Source organism: Nerophis ophidion, linkage group LG12, assembly GCF_033978795.1.
Source record: "Nerophis ophidion isolate RoL-2023_Sa linkage group LG12, RoL_Noph_v1.0, whole genome shotgun sequence".
Lineage (NCBI taxonomy): Eukaryota > Metazoa > Chordata > Actinopteri > Syngnathiformes > Syngnathidae > Nerophis > Nerophis ophidion.
Genome location: NC_084622.1, coordinates 49,068,499 through 49,088,052, shown reverse-complemented (window position 1 = coordinate 49,088,052; position 19,554 = coordinate 49,068,499). Strand labels below are relative to the sequence as shown.

Genomic DNA, 19,554 nt, shown 5'->3' with positions numbered 1-19,554 from the left:
CCTTCTGTTTTCATCAGTTCTCCGTGCAAGCTGTTGTATTTTTCATCATGCTGAGATTCATAGTGGCGCCGAATATTGAGTTCCTTAAGAATGGTAAATGGTTGTACTTGTATAGCGCTTTTCTACCCCTTTTTAAGGAGCCCATAGCGCTTTGACAGTTTTTCCACATTCACCCATTCACACACACATTCACACACTGATGGCGGGAGCTGCCATGCAAGGCGCTAACCAGGCCCCCTCAGGAGCAAGGGTGAAGTGTCTTGCCCAAGGACACAATGTAATACAATTTTAGGAAATGGCTGATAATCAATATGTCAAACGGTAAATGAAAATTAATTTAAGAACGTTACAGTCATCGAAATTGCTACGTCTGTCTGTGGTTTTTTTTATTTAGCTACAGCTGTCGAACTGCATACCAGAGGTATTGTAAGGTGGGAACGCAACAAAAGCATTGCCTTAATACGACAAAATGAAACTGCCCTCGAGGCCTAAACTTTTCCATTCTCTGGTCACTGTAGGCGTGTAGTCCTTAACTGTGACACCTTGTGAGGATAACAGGGAAGCTGAGCTTTTTTTCATACACGACCCGTTTATTTCAATCAGCTCCACTTCAACACATATGAGCTAATTTGGCTAACATCAGCAACTGTCGTGACGCAGGCACCTTAAGTGAACTACGCTGGACAAACAAGGCAATTTTTACAGCAGACCACAACTCTTTTAGTCTTTGACATTCCTGCAATAAATTAATCCAAGTCCTTCAGCTGCCGGACACTTAATACATAGCTTGCTATTTACTGTAAACATTTTAAACAGAAAAGGCGTAAAATACAGTATCTTTAATTAACTTAGCTTTTTTTAATGCATCTTATTGGCCATTTTACAAATATCGTTCTGTATTTTTCTAAAATGTTTAAATCGATAATTCATTTTCCAAACACATGCTTAGCACATGCATTATTTGTATACAACTGTGTGTATACAAATAATTGTAAGCTTTTGACTATAGGCGATTCATTTTTTTAAGTACCAAAAAAATGGCATTAAAAAGCATTAAATTAGATTTGCATTATCATTATCATTGCATTGCATTAGTTTGATACTTGTAGAAACTCGGATGTGACAAAATTTAAAAATGCCTGATTTTTATGTTCTTGCCTTACAGCGTATGTCCTGCTTGGGACAAGCTCAAGAAAGCTTTGGTAAACAAATGTCGGGCCAGAGCAGGTTTAAAGTAGGCCCTTGTACCTGCCAAGTTCATCCTGGGGTAGGATGTTTCCTTTGTAAACATGTCACACAGTATATATTGTATAAAATTGCCCTATGATGTAGCTTTTAGTACCACGTTATACCCTGACAATGCATATTGAGCTGTGCTGTGTCCCGCAAATTTGGCACTGATGCTACCTCAGTGACATGCTAGCGGCTAATATACCTTCACAGCTGTTTCCAAATAAAAAAATAATACAACTGGAAATGACACAGTATGTTACTGCTTACATCAGGGGTGCCCATTACGTCGATCGCGAGCTACCAGTCGACCGCGGGGGGTGTGTCAGTCGATCTCCAGCCAGGCTTTTAAAAAAAATAGACCTAAGAATTAGTGATCATCAATTTTCACCAAGACGTCACTTAAATGACATTCACGGTACCGGAGGGTCTTGTGAGATGACGCTGGCTGCTGCAAGATCATTATTATGAAAATATGACCGAGAGGAAGGCGAGAAACACTTTTTATTTCAACAGACTCTCGCGCCGTACCTTCTGTCAAAACTCTAAAGGCCGCCTGCACATTTCCTATCTTCATAATAAAAGCCCTGCTTCATGCTGCCTGCGCTAACTAAATACAGAGTCTCGGAAAACTGGCGTGCACAAGCGATCCCTCAGAAAGCTGGCGTGCACATCACTTGTGCACGCCAGCTTTCTGAGACTCTTATTTTGTTGGCGCAGGCAGCATGAAGCAGGGCTTTTATTGTGAAGATAGGAAATGTGCTGTCGGCCTTTAGAGTTTTGACGGAAGGGACGGCGCGAAAGTCTGTTGAAATAAAAAGTGTTTTTCGCCTTCCTCTCTGTCATTTTTTCATAATAATGAACTGGCAGCAGCCAGCGTCATCTCACAAGACCCTCGGGTGCCGTGAATGTCAATCAAGCAAGCTACGGAATTTGCCGCCAATGTTTTTCTTGTAAAGTGTATGGAAGCTGGATGAATTAGATGCCAAAAATCAACCACTTTCATGTGGTATTGTAAAGAAAGGACAACTTTTTTTCTCCTCCATTTGAAAATGTGGGCGTTATCATCATTACTGTCTGATTCCAATCAATGCAAGTCATCAGAATCAGGTAATACACCAACTTATATTCTTGTCTTTGTGAAAGAAAGACATCTATATGTGTTACACATGCTTGTATTATCATTAAACACATTTAACTTGTTTCCAAAAATGTCTCTTTCATAAATAAATAAATATAAATGATATATATAAATGAGGTAGATCCCCTCGAGTTGGTCAATTGAAAAGTAGCTCGCCTGCAGAAAAAGTGTGGGCACCCCTGGCTTACATAATCCGGTATATCAGTACCTTTTGTAACCAATTTCAAAATGTTTCAATAATCATTTATGTGCCAAATGTTATATTGTTATCACAAGAGGCTGTTATATTGTTTACAACAGTGTTTCTTAATCATAGGGTTGTGGCCCACTGTTTGGTTGCAAGTACCCCTTGGGGGCCGCCAATAAATATCTGTTTCTTAGCTGTGGTCCGTCCATATGGGCCGCAACGGTACTCAGTTGTAATACACTTTAGTGTAAGATGACTAATTCAGTGTTTGTATTTGAGTAAGCCCCAGACCCTCTGTAGTGGAAAAGTTGGTCGGGACCCGAGGTAAAAAATGTTAAGTATCCCTGGTTTTCAATGTGTGATTATGTTTTGTATGTAAACCAGTTTGAAACAGCACAGTTACAATTTTACACATGTATTTCAGTTTTTGCTTGGAGTATTTGAAAAATGGAAATTTTGTCGTTTACTCACCCTCATACTGAGATGAAGTCAGGTGTTTTTTTTTTAACTACTGTACATAGTTTGCTCAACAAGGAGTAATAAAACTACACCTGACTTTTTTACAACAACAAAGTGAGTACTTAGGGTTAAACTCATTTATTTTTGTATTTGTTTTTTTTTGTATAATGTTTTGTATATTTTAATTATTGTGAATGACAATATGTACAATATGTTTGCACTAATTAACTACATTTAAATTGTTGTATTTAATCTATTTTTATATTTTATATTTTGTATTTTGTATAGCCAAATAAAATGATACACCTTTCAATATCTGAGTATTTTTTTAGTGTTATTTTTAATTAAGTCAATGAATATTTAAATTGCACTCTCAATTTGTTCTTATTACTCTCAAATTTGAGATATGATGGCTTTGTTAAGACATTTAAGATAAATAATAAAGACATAAAAGAGACATACATAAGATTTCTTTTGTTGCTCATACATCTCATTTATTTCTCTTTAATTCTCCTTCAAAATAAATGAGACATAATTGAGATCAGTGGTATACATATATGAGCTCTCCTCAGTGTATCCCACTTCTCAAATATTGCTCAAATGGTTGTCTCAACTCAACTTCCTTTGTCTCAGGGATGTCTTGTCTCTTTTTAGCTCATTTATTGCTCCTAAGGGTCCCTTAGGAGCAATACAAGAGAAACAAGTGATCACATAATTAGACAGATATTAGAAGATCATAATGTTCTCAAGATATGAGATCAAGCAACAGATGAGCAAGCGCATTTTTGCTATGGGATGGCACCATAAATGTTTCTGTGCAGGCCGGTAGCAAATGTTTCACTAGGGCAGTGGTTGGAGACAACTGTTCATGATGATAGAAGACAAAAAAAATGTTCTGAAAATAGCCAATTCTTTAAAAAAAAACATACATGCTGCTGCAACTACAAGTCTCTCTGGCTTACAGCCCTCAGTAATGGGAATGGGAATGGAATTTCCCAATTGCAATATGCGAGCTGTAGCGGTAGTCTAACCGACATCTTTAATTATGCCTTGCGCAACGCCATTTATAGTATAGCACCTAAAAAAGGCCCCTAAACGAAGTATCTTCTGGCTCATGAAAAAAAAAAAAAACTCTTAAGCAGCCATAGAAAGCTGGAAAGCAAATGGCTTGCAACTAAACTAGAGGTATTTCATCTGGCATGAAGTAAAAGTTTAATAACGCTTTTGCCTTAGCTAAAACGCATTATTACTCTCATCCATCTCAACATGATCCTAAATATTTGTTTGACAGTGAAACCAGGGTAAAATATCAGGACACAAGTTTTAAGTGAAGTCATAATTCATAATACGAGTTATACTTAAAAAAACAATTAAAATGAATACATACATTTTATCCATCCATCCATCCATCTTCTTCCGCTTATCCGAGGTCGGGTCTCGGGGGCAACAGCCTAAGTAGGGATACCCAGACTTCCCTTTCCCCAGCCACTTCGTCTAGCTCTTCCCGGGGGATCCCGAGGCGTTCCCATGCCAGCCGGGAGACATAGTCTTCCCAACGTGTCCTGGGTCTTACCCGTGGCCTCCTACCGGTTGGACGTGCCCTAAACACCTCCCTAGGGAGGCGTTCGGGTGGCATCCTGACCAGATGCCCGAACCACCTTATCTGGCTCCTCTCGACGTGAAGGAGCAGCGGCTTTACTTTGAGTTCCTCCCGGATGGCAGAGCTTCTCACCCTATCTCTAAGGGAGAGCCCCGCCACACGGCGGAGGAAACTCATTTCGGCCGCTTGTACCCGTGATCTTATCCTTCCGGTCATGACCCAAAGCTCATGACCATAGGTGAGGATGGGAACGTAGATCGACCGGTAAATTGAGAGCTTTGCCTTCCGGCTCAGCTCCTTCTTCACCACAACGGATCGGTACAACGTCCGCATTACTGAAGACGCCGTACCGCCTGTCGATCTCACGATCCACTCTTCCCTCACTCGTGAACAAGACTCCTAGGTACTTAAACTCCTCCACTTGGGGTAGGGTCTCCTCCCCAACCCAGAGACGGCATTCCACCCTTTTCCGGGCGAGAACCATGGACTCGGACTTGGAGGTCCTGATTCTCATTCCGGTCGCTTCACACTCGAATGCAAACCGATCCAGTGAGAGCTGAAGATCCCGGTCAGATGAAGCCATCAGGACCACATCATCTGCAAAAAGCAGATACCTAATCCTGCGGTCACCAAACCGGAACCCCTCAACGCCTTGACTGCGCCTAGAAATTCTGTCCATAAAAGTTATGAACAGAATCGGTGACAAAGGACAGCCTTGGCGGAGTCCAACTCTCACTGGAAATGTGTTCGACTTACTGCCGGCAATGCGGACCAAGCTCTGGCACTGATCATACAGGGAGCGGACCGCCACAATAAGACAGTCCGATACCCCATACTCTCTGACCACTCCCCACAGGACTTCCCGAGGGACACGGTCGAATGCCTTCTCCAAGTCCACAAATCACATGTAGACTGGTTGGGCAAACTACCATGCACACTCAAGAACCCTGCCGAGAGTATAGAGCTGATCCACAGTTCCACGACCAGGACGAAAACCACACTGTTCCTCCTGAATCCGAGGTTCGACTATCCGGCGTAGCCTCCTCTCCAGTACACCTGAATAAACCTTACCGGGAAGGCTGAGGAGTGTGATCCCACGATAGTTGGAACACACCCTCCGGTCCCCCTTCTTAAAGAGAGGAACCACCACCCCGGTCTGCCAATCCTGAGGTACCGCCCCCGATGTCCACGCGATGCTGCAGAGTCTTGTCAACCAAGACAGCCCCACAGCATCCAGAGCCTTAAGGAACACATTTTATGTGTTATAAAAAACTAAAAGCATGTTTCGTTTATGGATTTATGAGTTAAACATTTTTAAAAGTACCTGGATATAAGTAACTGTAAACTACATCCGATGTATTTTATTCATTTTTATTTTGAAGGGTAAACAACAAGTGCCAGGTATGTACAACACGGAGCTTTGTATTCTTTTACGCTCTGTTTAAAGCACGTTACCGCAAATTTGGCACCCAAAAGAAAAAAAAGACAAAAAAACATGTGTTACGGATTGACTGTTTAGACGAGGTTTTTTGCTTTTAAATACAAAACCCAAAACCAGTAAAGTGGGTACATTATATACATGCCACCTTTCATGCAATGTCTGCGTTTTGAAAAATGAAAAACAAAACTTTACCTTGTCTGCCAGTTTGGTGAAGTTCTGATGAGCATAACGGACCACATCTCCCACTCTGAAGATTGGGCAATACGTGTTATTGACCTTGTCAAAGTTGCACTTCTTGATATATTTGTCAGTGATGGTGGGGAGGAAATTCCCTCTGCACACAAACACGCATCAAACAGTATGTCATGTACGGTGGCTTGAAAAACTATTCACACCCCTGGAACTTTTACACCTTTTAAAAGTCATAACAAATCATGGTTACATATTTTTCGCTGTACACTTTTCATTTTGTTTATTTGCACACACGCACACACACACACACACACACACAAAATCTATAGATCGATTTATTTTCCTAGTTTTCAAGTATATCAATCTGTGCTTGGCAAGTTTGCCCTCCCAAAGATAAGTATCGATCCAAGATCATTTTAAAAGGGAATCAAACTATTTACAGACCTAAGGAAAAGGAAAACATTCAATTTAAGAACGGCATACTTTATATGAATTTTAGCACTTTTAACATCGAGGACGCTAAACCTTAAGTCTGTGGCGTCATCAAAACAAAAATGGTGGTACGGCAGGAGTGCCCACACTTTTTCTGCAGGCGAGCTACTTTTCAATTGACTAACTCGAGGGGATCTACCTCATTTATATATATCATTTATATTTATTTATTTATGAAAGAGACATTTTTGTAAACAAGTTAAATGTGTTTAATGATAATACAAGCATGTGTAACACATATAGATGTCTTTCTTTCACAAAGACAAGAATATAAGTTGGTGTATTACCTGATTCTGATGACTTGCATTGATTGGAATCAGACAGTAATGATGATAACGCCCACATTTTCAAATGGAGGAGAAAAAAAGTTGTCCTTTCTGTACAATACCACATGAAAGTGGGTTTTTTTTGGCATCTAATTCATCCAGCTTCCATACACTTTACAAGAAAAACATTGGCGGCAAATTCCGTAGCTTGCTTGATTGACATTCACGGCACCCGAGGGTCTTGTTAGATGACGCTGGCTGCTGCCAGTTCATTATTATGAAAAGATGACAGAGAGGAAGGCGAGAAACACTTTTTATTTCAACAGACTTTCGCGCCGTCCCTTCCGTGAAAACTCTAAAGGCCGACTGCACATTTCCTATCTTCACAATAAAAGCCCTGCTTCATGCTGCCTGCGCCAACAAAATAAGAGTCTCAGAAAGCTGTCGTGCACAAGTGATGTGCACGCCAGCTTTCTGGGGGATCGCTTGTGCACGCCAGTTTTCCGAGACTCTGTATTTAGTTAGCGCAGGCAGCATGAAGCAGGGCTTTTATTGTGAAGATAGGAAATGTGCAGTCGGCCTTTAGAGTTTTGACGGAAGGTACGGCGCGAGAGTCTGTTGAAATAAAAAGTGTTTCTCGCCTTCCTCTCGGTCATATTTTCATAATAATGATCTTGCAGCAGCCAGCGTCATCTCACAAGACCCTCCGGTACCGTGAATGTCATTTAAGTGACGTCTTGGTGAAGATTGATGATCACTAATTTTTAGGTCTATTTTTTTTAAAAGCCTGGCTGGAGATCGACTGACACACCCCCCGCGGTCGACTGGTAGCTCGCGATCGACGTAATGGGCACCCCTGTGGTACGGGGATCGAGAAATGTCATAACAAACGCAAACACCGCAAGGAGGGACATTTATATGGGATGTCAAATTTAACACGTGAACTTGTGTGATTAATCATAAAAACGATCATGCACCACTATTTCTAAGTGCTAGATCCTTACATGGTCTTGCCCCGCCTTACCTCTCTGAGCTGCTCCACCTCTATGACCCCACCCTGTCCCTCAGGTCAGCTGATCAGCTGCTCCTGGAGGTACCAAAATCAAAGCGCAAGCTCAGAGGGGCAAGGATCTTTTCTATTGGAGGTCCCAAACCCTGGAAAAATCTCCCTCTCCATGTGAAACAGGCCCCTTTTTTGGCTACTTTTAAGACCATTTTTAAAACCCATTTTTACTCACTGGCTTTTAACCAGCATTAGACTTTGAACTGTTTTAACGGCTTTTATCTTTTCAACTGCCTTTTATCTTACAAATTGCTCTCAAGATAATATGGATCTGCTCTTTTATTATACTAATAGGCTATATTTGGTGCCGTGGCTGGAAATTATCCAATCTGCATTCGGGTGGAAGGCGGCGTACACCCTGGACATGTCTCCACCTCATTGCAGGGCCAACACAGATAGACTGACAACATTCACACTCAGATTCACAAACTAGGGCCTATTTAATGTTTCCAATCAACCTATCCCCAGGTGCATGTCTTTGGGGGTGGGAAGAAGCCGGAGTACCCACAGGGAAGGGAACCCACACAGTTAATCATAAACATAAGCAAATACCTATATCCATCCATCCATTTTCTACCGCTTATTCCCTTTAGGGGTCGCGGGGGGCGCTGGTGCCTATCTATATATATATATATATATATATATATATATATATATATATATATATATATATATATATATATTAGGGCCGGGCAACGATTAAAAATTTTAATCGAAGTTAATCGCACTATTTCTCCGATTAATCGCGATTAACTGCATTGTATACGCAAAGCCCAATAATGAATTCAAAAGTAGTGTGTAGTGCACCTTTATTGGAATATTCTCCCACATGAACTAAAGCGCCAAAACATTTGTTGTGCAAACACAATTTAAATCAGTCCTTGTTAAACAGTAGCAGTTAAATAGCATATTTTATGAAAATCAACTCAAAAAATGTAAATACAAACATTTAAGCTTATTGCCACTGCCAGAGTATTTAAGTTATCCTGTTTGTTATGGAAAATAAATATAATCTACATACAAATCTCTGAGCCACATTCATAACATCTGAACAGGCAATTTCTGAGTCAACAGCAGAAACATTTTTTTTATCAGGGATCTTATGTTTAAAAAACCTATATTATAGGTAGTGGGCTGTTTTAGGGAATTTTTGATCAAATTAACCGTAGTAGCAATATTAATAATGTTGTGTTTATTCTGCGTAGTGCACTTAAAGTAATTACGACCATATCTAGGAATTGATATGATGGGAATTTTGCGATTGTTTGCTTGGTGCTTTGATAAACTGAACGCATATACATGGTACTATTTGTGATGTTATGAGCCAGGGAAAAAAAGAACTACCCTACCCAGTATGCAACAGGAGTGACGAGCATGCGCGGTAGCCCGGTATAGGTTGTGTCGCCATGACGGCATCTTGTATGTTGTGATATGCACGCTCTGAAAGCAAACGTTAAGAACTCAGCCAACACTCCTCGTCTGCATTATTCATAAATAGACAGACAACACATATACTCCGCTGCTTCACAAGCCGCTGGATGTAGCCGGCAAAGTATTCCCATGCTAGCTAGCCGGTCTAGCAAGCACGCGTCATTCAGTCCAAAACGGCCCGATCTATCCACATTCAGAATTGTCTGGCGGTCGTAAGTGATCCCGGAGTGACCACGTTGTAAGCCAGCCATGAAATTTGCAGAATTGTCCGCTATTTTTGCCAAATGTTCCATCTTTACCAAGAGCCCCTCGACGCCGGGCGACGCCATCTTGTTAAGAAAAGGCGTTAACAAAATAAAAGCATGTAAACATCATATGCAAATGTGCGATAAAATAATTGTCGGCGTTAATAGATTGATGAGTTAACGCGTAATTATCGCATTAATTTGCTCACCCCTAATATATATATATATATATACATACACAAACAAAAACACAATACAGGCCAAACGTTTGGACACACTTTTTCATTTCAATGTGTTTTCTTTATTTTCAAGACTATTTACCTTATAGATTGTCACTGAAGGCATCAAAACTATGACACCTGTGAAGTGAAAACCATTTCAGGTGACTACCTCTTGAAGCTCATCGAGAGAATGTCAACAGTGTGTTAATCATCATTAATCACAGCAAAGGGTGGCTATTTTGAAGACACTAGAATATAAAACACGTTTTCAGTTATTTGTACATAACTTCACAAGTGTTCATTCATAGTCAATCTACAATGTAAATAATCATGAAAATAAAGAAAACACATTGAACGTGAACTCAATAAAATGTGTTTTTTGTCATATTATCACAAAATACAGAGAAGTTAAAGTGCTAAAAAACGTTCTCAAGCCATTATTAGAGATGTGAAGTCCAGGAATAGGAATGAGTTGGGTCTTTTGAACAGATCTTTCAAATGAAAAATGAGAAGTGATTCACAGTTGTAATGCATTTATTTGAGAGTCGTTTCTATGCAAATTATTCACGCTGCCCTCTCAGATCCCAAATGACAATCAGAATCAAAAGCTTTATTTGCATTATTTATTCAAGGAGCAATGACAATCTGACTTATAAGGTTCTATTCTTGTGAAAAGTATAATGCGCTCAGACAGTTTAATAAGCGCCTGAAATTTGGAGCCTGTATTCAGAATTAGAAAGAGAAATTCACAATTGGAAAATAAACAAAATGTATAACATCGGACATAGTGACAGAATAGGGAAATGGCACCGTCTTGGGGAATGTTCACAATGGAAACAAAAGCCAAATTAGGCCGTTATTAATATTTCACAATAATTTTCACCGATAGTGTTTATATTGATGTAATGTTTACATTTTCTTTTAAGTTATTACTGCCGCAAGTTATTGTTTCCTTGGTGAAAACAATATACTTAGTAAAAATTGTATATCCAAACATCCATCCATTTTCTACCGCTTATTCCCTTTGGGGTCGTGGGGGGCGCTGGTGCCTATCTCAGCAACAATTGGGTGGAAGGCGGCGTGCACCCTGGACAAGTCGCCACCTCATCGCAGGGCCAACACAGATAGACGGACAACATTCACACTCACATTCACACACTAGGGCCAATTTTAGTGTTGCAAATCAACTTATCCCCAGGTGCATGTCTTTGGAGGTGGGAGGGAGCCGGACTACCCGGAGGGAACCCACGCCTTCACGGGGAGAACATGCAAACTCCACACAGACAGATCCCGAGCCTGGGATTGAACCCTGACTACTCAGGACTTTCGTAATGTGAGGCAGACGCACAAAACCAGGGGTGCCCATTACGTCGATTGCGAGCTACCAGTCGACCGCGGGGGGTGTGTCAGTCGATCTCCAGCCAGGCTTTTAAAAAAAATAGACCTAAAAATTAGTGATCATCAATCTTCACCAAGACGTCACTTAAATGACATTCACGGTACCGGAAGGTCTTGTGAGATGACGCTGGCTGCTGCAAGATCATTATTATGAAAATATGACCGAGAGGAAGGCTTTTTATTTCAACAGACTCTCGCGCCGTACCTTCCGTCAAAACTCTAAAGGCCGACTGCACATTTCCTATCTTCACAATAAAAGCCCTGCTTCATGCTGCCTAACTAAATACAGAGTCTCGGAAAACTGGCGTGCACAAGCGATCCCTCAGAAAGCTGGCGTGCACATCACTTGTGCACGCCAGCTTTCGAGACTCTTATTTAGTTAGCGCAGGCAGCATGAAACAGGGCTTTTATTGTGAAGATAGGAAATGTGCTGTCGGCCTTTAGAGTTTTGACGGAAGGGACGGCGCGAAAGTCTGTTGAAATAAAAAGTGTTTCTCGCCTTCCTCTCCGTCATTTTTTCATAATAATGAACTGGCAGCAGCCAGCGTCATCTCACAAGACCCTCGGGTGCCGTGAATGTCAATCAAGCAAGCTACGGAATTTGCTGCCAATGTTTTTCTTGTAAAGTGTATGGAAGCTGGATGAATTAGATGCCAAAAACGAACCACTTTCATGTGGTATTGTACAGAAAGGACAACTTTTTTTCTCCTCCATTTGAAAATGTGGGCGTTATCATCATTACTGTCTGATTCCAATCAATGCAAGTCATCAGAATCAGGTAATACACCAACTTATATTCTTGTCTTTGTGAAAGAAAGACATCTATATGTGTTACACATGCTTGTATTATCATTAAACACATTTAACTTGTTTACAGAAATGTCTCTTTCATAAATAAATAAATATAAATGATATATATAAATGAGGTAGATCCCCTCGAGTTGGTCAATTGAAAAGTAGCTTGCCTGCAGAAAAAGTGTGGGCACCCCTGCACTAAACCCTCTCCCACTATATAAAACGAATAATTGATGGATGGATGGAGACAGACAACATTCACACTCACATCCACACACAATGGCCAATTTAGTGCTGCCAATTAACCTATCCCCATCTGCGTTGGCCCTGCGACGAGGTGGCGACTTGCCCACGGTGTACTCCACCTTCCTTCCGCCCGAGTGCAGCTGGGATGGGCTTTAGCACCCCCCGCGATCCCGAGGGGGACAAGCGGTAGAAAATGGATGGATGGAGTCAGTCTTTTGAATAGCTCTTTAAAGGAACGGCTCCTCAAGAGACGGCGGCTCCCTTCAAACAGCCATGAATCCCATCGCTAGCCAATATTCATGTTGCATTTGATCACAGTTACTGTACTCACACTTACTTGGTGTAGTTGAAGGTTGGAAATCGGATGCTGTTTTTAATAAAAATGGTAAAATTCTCAACTTCCAACATCGGTGTACTAAAAAAAGAGAGAAACATAGAGTAAGTCAAAGCGTATAAAGAGTCAACTGATTTTTGCGTGAAAGGTGCATGTACTACTGGTGTGTACATAATTGCAGGTGGTAGAGATGTGACGTTCGTGACCACATCAAGTTTTTTGCACAACTTTGAAGTGAACGATGATGGCTAAATCAGAGTTGGTAGATGTTTTTTGTTTTAATAAATTGCCCCGACTGGTAACTGAATTGCAAAATGAATCAAGTCAAAGGAAACATTGCAACATTGGGATTCACTTTTCTTGTTCATTGTTTTGATGTGGATAGGTAAAGTAGTTCAGGCGTATTTAACAGAGGCCAGACAGTGTGGCTGGGCCTTGTGTACGTTGGTAATTCACACTCCTTGACAACCTTATAGGGCAGGGGTGCCCACACTTTTTCTGCAGGCGAGCTACTTTTCAATTGACCAACTTGAGGGGATCTACCTCATTTATATATATCATTTATATTTATTTATTTATTTATGAAAGATACATTTTTGTAAACAAGTTAAATGTGTTTAATGATAATACAAGCATGTGTAACACATATAGATGTCTTTCTTTCACAAAGACAAGAATATAAGTTGGTGTATTACCTGATTCTGATTACTTGCATTGATTGGAATCAGACAGTAATGATGATAACGCCCACATTTTCAAATGGAGGAGAAAAAAAGTTGTCCTTTCTGTACAATACCACATGAAAGTAGTTGGTTTTTGGCATCTAATTCATCCAGCTTCCATACACTTTACAAGAAAAACATTGGCGGCAAATTCCGTAGCTTGCTTGATTGACATTCACGGCACCCGAGGGTCTTGTGAGATGACGCTGGCTGCTGCCAGTTCATTATTATGAAAAAATGACAGAGAGGAAGGCGTGAAACACTTTTTATTTCAACAGACTTTCGCGCCGTCCCTTCCGTCAAAACTCTAAAGGCCGAATGCACATTTCCTATCTTCACAATAAAAGCCCTGCTTCAAGCTGCCTGCGCTAACAAAATAAGAGTCTCGGAAAGCTGGCGTGCACAAGTGATGTGCACGGCAGCTTTCTGAGGGATCGCTTGTGCACGCCAGTTTTCCGAGACTCTGTATTTAGTTAGCGCAGGCAGCCTGAAGCAGGACTTTTATTGTGAAGATAGGAAATGTGCAGTCGGCCTTTAGAGTTTTGACGGAAGGTACGGCGCGAGAGTCTGTTGAAATAAAAAGTTTTTCTCGCCTTCCTCTCGGTCATATTTTCATAATAATGATCTTGCAGCAGCCAGCGTCATCTCACAAGACCCTCCGGTACCGTGAATGTCAAATAATCATTAACTTTGGAATTTGATACCAGCAACACCTGACAAAGAAGTTGGGAAAGGTGGCAATAAATACTGATAAAGTTGAGGAATGCTAATCAAACACTTATATGGATCATCCCACAGGTGTGCAGGCTAATTGGGAACAGGTGTGTGCCATGATTGGGTATCAAAGCAGCTCCCATGAAATGCTAAGTAATTCACAAACAAGAATGAGGTGAGGGTCACCACTTTGTAAGCAAATTGTCAAACAGATATAGAACAACATTACTCAACGAGCTATAGCAAGGAATTTAGGGATTTTACCATCTACGGTCTGTAAAATCCTCAAAAAGTTCAGAGAATGTGGAGAAATTACTGCACAAAAGCGATGATATTACGGACTTTTGATCCCTCTGGCGGAACTCCATCAAAAACCGACATCAGTGTGGAAAGGATATCACCACATGGGCTTAGGAACACTTCATAAAACCACTGTCAGTAACTACAGTTGGTCGCTACATCTGTAGGTGCAAGTTAAAACTCTACTATGCAAAGTCAAACCCATTTATCAACAATATCCTGAATGGCCGCCGGCTTAGCTGGGCCTGAGCTAACCTAAGATGGACTGATGCAAAGTAGAAAGGTGTTCTGTGGTCTGACGAGTCCACATTTCAAATTATATTTGGAAACAGAAGACGTGGTGTCCTCCAGAAGAAAGAGGAAAATAACTATTAGGATTGTTATAGGCGCAAAGTTCAAAAGCCAGCATCTGTGATGGTATGGGGGTGTATTAGTGCCCAAGGCATGGGTAACTTACACATCTGTGAAGGCACCATTAATGCTGAAAGGTCCATACAGGTTTTGGAACAACATATGTTGTCATCCAAGCAACGTTATCATGGACGCCCCTGCGTATTACAACAGCGTGGCTTTGTAAAAAAAAAAAGAGTGCATAAAACAAGAACGGGAAAAAATTCCACTTTCAAAGCTTCAACAATTAGTTTCCTCATTTCCCAAACGTTTATTGAGTGTTGTTAAAAGAAAAGGTGATGTAACACAGTGGTAAACATGTCCTTTCCCATCTATTTTGGCACGTATTGCAGCCATGAAATTCTAAGTTAATTATTATTTGCAAAAAAAAAAATACAATTTATGAGTTTGAACATCAGATATCTTGTCTTTGTAGCATATTTAATTAAATATGGGTTGAAAAGGATTTGCAAATCATTGTATTCCGTTTATATTTACATCTAACACAATTTCCCAACTCATATGGAAACGGGTTTGTATTTAAAGGCTAAAGTATACAAATGAGTTTTAAGATGGGACTGAAATGCTTTTACTGTGGTGGCATCTCTAACTGTTATCGAGAGGGCATTCCAGAATACTGGAGCCTAAACAGAAAGCGCTCTATAGCCCGCAGACTTTTTTTGTGCTCTAGGAAACCCTAATAAGCCGGTATGAGCAGGTATCGGACACATTGGTGTCCTTAGACGCATCTTCGCTCATCCATGCGGACTGGACACTGGCCTAGAGTTGGTGGGCGGCCGAGGGTGGAGTCGACTCTCTTAGTTGCTTCGTTGGGTCTGCTCCTGTCTCTTGCCATGCTCCCCCAACCCCAGCAGACGATGGCGTGGAACGCCACAGAGGACACAACAGTGTTTTTTTTTTTTTTTTAGTTTTTTTGTTGTTGTTTTACTTTTGTGGCTGTGTTAGGAAGTGGCTGGTTGCATCAGCTCTGCTCTTTTAGTGTCTTTAATGTCCTTTTTGTTCTTTGATGTTTGATGTTTCCCTTCCCTCTTACACAAGTTTTTGTGTGCTATGGAAAATATTTTTTTTTTCTTCCATGGCCTCACTCTGGACCCCCTCTCCAGGGGCCCAGGCATAGAATGATTTTTTTTTCCCATTGGCTAGCGATCTGGAGGAATAACGGATAATGACAGATGCAAGTGACGAGGTGGTGTTCTGTTCGAGGACCTCACACTCAATAAATACTATAGAGTAACTGCTGGAGATACGTGCTCAAGATTGGCAGTTGGTTGGAAAAGTGAGACATCAGGAAATGAAGTGGTCCGATTGCCCACAGTATAGGCAGAGGTGTGAACGCTGGCAACGTTGTCTCTTGGAGGGCGTGAGTCGGCTGCAACCAAGTTGCACGGAAGAAGGTCCAACGATGGCTGGACGTGAGTGGGAGACAGAACCATTAGTAAAAGTCTGGATACCTGCAGCAAGGCCTGCTTGGATCCGCTGCAGGCTCCGGACCTCCTCTAGCTCGCTGGTACGCTTGTCAATTCAAACCGCCAGTGAAGTGAGAACATCGAGGTCCAGAGGTAGATCCAGAGCAATTATGTGATGCTTAATGTGGTCATCCAAGCCCAAACAGGAAGCGTCCAAGAGAGCAGCAGGGTTCCAATTGCTATTGGTGGCAAGGGTTGGTTGCCACTAATATAGCTATAGCAAATAAACTGAACAACTCCCCCCTATCAAACCATAAATACTATACAATATGAAGTATAAACTATAATTCATTGAATATTAAGAGTATGTGTAAGTCCCACTGTGGGAAGGGGCATGGTCCACGAGTTCCCTGCGGGCGGGGTGTGTGCAGGGGCCGGCCATGAAGCAGCTGACAGGTGAGTGGATAATCTCAGCTGGAACGAGTTATCTAATCACTTGTTCCTTTATTAGCAGCGTGGGTGACCATGAGTTAGAGGGAGGACACAGAAGCGACACCGCCTGAGGGAGAGAGGCTGAAAAGCCGAATAGACTTTGTGTGAAGGGAATCAAAACCATTGTAAACGCTGGCCTGAAAAAGCCAAAGAGACTTTATGTGTAAATATTTAAAACAATTGTAAACCCTGTCTCAAGTGTGGTGCCAGTTCCTGTGGTCCCCGAAGAACCCAAGTAAGAGTCATCATTATAGTGGCGCCCAACAAAAATGGATGACAGAAAGGATGTCGGCACCAACCCCTCTGGAGAAGCTGGGCCAAGCTCTGGCTGAGGTCTCAGCGGCGAGCCGGCAGCAGACCCAAGTGCTGCAAGTACTAATGAACAGAGCAGAGGCAGCGGGAGGGTCGTCCTCCATGAAGAGCATGGTGGAGGGGGAGGACCCAAAGAAAATCCTGGACGTCTTGGAGGCCACAGCAACGTTGTGCATGTGGCCGGAGGAGGAATGGGGCGCGAAGCTGCTGCCGATCCTGGTGGGGGAGGCGCAGCGGGCGGCGGTGAGTCTCCTGGCGTCAACCGGCACGCAAAACGCCAATCTACGTCACGCCATCCTGGACCGAGTCGGCAGCAGCCCCGAAGAACACCGCCGAAAATTACGTGCCATGAAGCTGGGGCAGAGGACCGTCCCTTCATGTTCTCACATCGGCTGATGGATGCAGCAACCCGGTGGCTCCAACCCAATGTACTGGACCCAATGATGCTGGAAGCTGTCGTGTTGGAGCAATTCATCGAGTCCATCCCGGCGAGGACCTCCACATGGGTACGGTACCACAGTCCACCGGATGTGAAAACAGCGGTGAAACTGGCGGAAGAGCACCTGGCGGTCCAGCGGGAGGCAGCCACAATGACAGCGGAAAAGCCCACCCCAGCACACCATCGATGGCTCGCCCTGCTATGGGGAGCGGGGAACAGGACATCCCTGGAGTAGCAAACGCACACGACCGAACTACCTGGGGCCAACAAGCAGGTTTCCCACACGGACATCAAACAGAGTAACGCACACACACACACACACACAGACATACACAACAGGGGGGGATAATGGTTGTCTTCCTGTGTATTCCAGGGTCCCAGCGCTGCGGAGAGGGGGCTTCCCTCGCAGAGGGCACCTCAAACACCAGGGCCGGTGTGCTGGAGGCGCGGACAGCCCGGGCACGTGCCCCAGGAGTGCTCCATGTGGGAGGTGGGGCAGCTGATGCGGGTTGTCGGACCTCCAGCACTCGCCCCCGATCTGGGGGAGACGTACCGTATCCCGGTAAGGGTACAAGGAGGTACATACCGGGCGATGGTGGATTCGGGCTGCAGACAGTCTATGATCCACCAAAACCCGGTTCGACCCGGGGCGTTGAGGCATGCAACACGGATAAAAATGAGGTGTATTAATGGGGTTAGGTGTATTAATGGGGATGTACACGAGTATCCTATTGTGCCAGTGTAAATTCTATGTAAAGAACAAAAGCATACAGTCAAGGTTTCCGTAAGCGCGCAATTTACGCACCACGTAATTCTAGGGACGAATTGGCCGGGATTTAACCATTTGGTGACATAATTGTGTGGGGGTGCGTTCACGGACAGTAGGCGAGGGGAGTATCCGCGCAGTTCTCTGCGGTGACGCGGTTTCATCCGGGAGCGCCGAGTGGGAACCGGTGGGGGCTTCGCATCATGAGACCCCTGCCTTTACAGCAGGGGTCTCATGATGCCCCCCGGTGGCAACCTACGGAGGATTTTCCCCCCCGAGCAGTCCCGTGATGAAACCTTGCGTGTGGCCTGGGACCAGGTGGATTATATTGACGGTCAGACGGTGCGCCCGGGGAAAGCGCTGGTATTCCCCGATTTTTCAATTATTCGGGATAGATTATACACCCACATTTTAAATCCCATGTCTGGCCATTTAGAATATGATAAGACACTTAGTCGGGTCATGGTCCGATTCTATTGGTTAGGCCTCCGGGAAGACGTGCGCCGTTGGTGCGCTGCCTGCCCGGACTGCCAGCTGGTGAACCCAGCGGCCACTCCGAATGCACCCTGGCACCCATTACTACACATGGAGGTCCTGTTCGAAAGAATTGGGATGGACCTTATCGGACCATTTTACCCGAGCACCTGGGGATACCGCTTTGTGTTAGTCCTGGTGGATTATGCAATGCGTTATCCCGAAGCAGTGCCCTTGTGCTCTATCTCTGCCAAGAGTATGGCTCAAGTGCTGTTTCAGGTCATCTCCCGAGTTGGAATCCCGAAAGAGATTCTGACTGACCAATGCACGTCCTCTATGTCATGCATAATAAAGGAATTTCACGGGTTATTGGGAATTAAGGCCATCCGCACCAGTGTATATCATCCGCAAACAGATGGGCTGGTGGAGAGATGCAATAAAACGCTGAAAACAATGATCCGTAAATTTTTGCACAAGGACAAACAGAATTGGGATAAATGGTTAGAACCCCTAATGTTTGCGATAAGGGAGGTACCCCAGGCCTCCCTTGGTTTTGCACCATTCGAGTTATTGTACGGCCTGAGGCCTCGCCGAGTGTTGGACGTCATTAAGGAAAGCTGGCAGGAGGGTCCGAGCTCCAGCAAAAATGAAATTTAGTACATCATGGACCTGGACAAAAACTCCACATGGTGGGGCACTTGTCACGCGAAAATATGCTCCGTGCCCAAGAGCGTCAACAGCGCACGTATAACAGGGGGCCCAATTACGCAAATTCGC

General features: G+C 43.1%; 1 protein-coding gene across 1 annotated transcript in view; it reads right to left on the bottom strand.

Moving 5' to 3' along the window:
- Nucleotides 1-19,554, bottom strand: part of LOC133562844 (P2X purinoceptor 3-like) — a 124,289-nt gene that overhangs the window by 54,427 nt on the left and 50,308 nt on the right. The window contains exons 6-7 of the mRNA XM_061916651.1: nt 12,745-12,822; nt 6,251-6,392 (exon numbers count right to left, since the gene is read on the bottom strand). Of these exons, the coding sequence (XP_061772635.1) occupies nt 6,251-6,392; nt 12,745-12,822 (220 nt within the window). The remainder of the gene's footprint in view (nt 1-6,250; nt 6,393-12,744; nt 12,823-19,554) is intronic.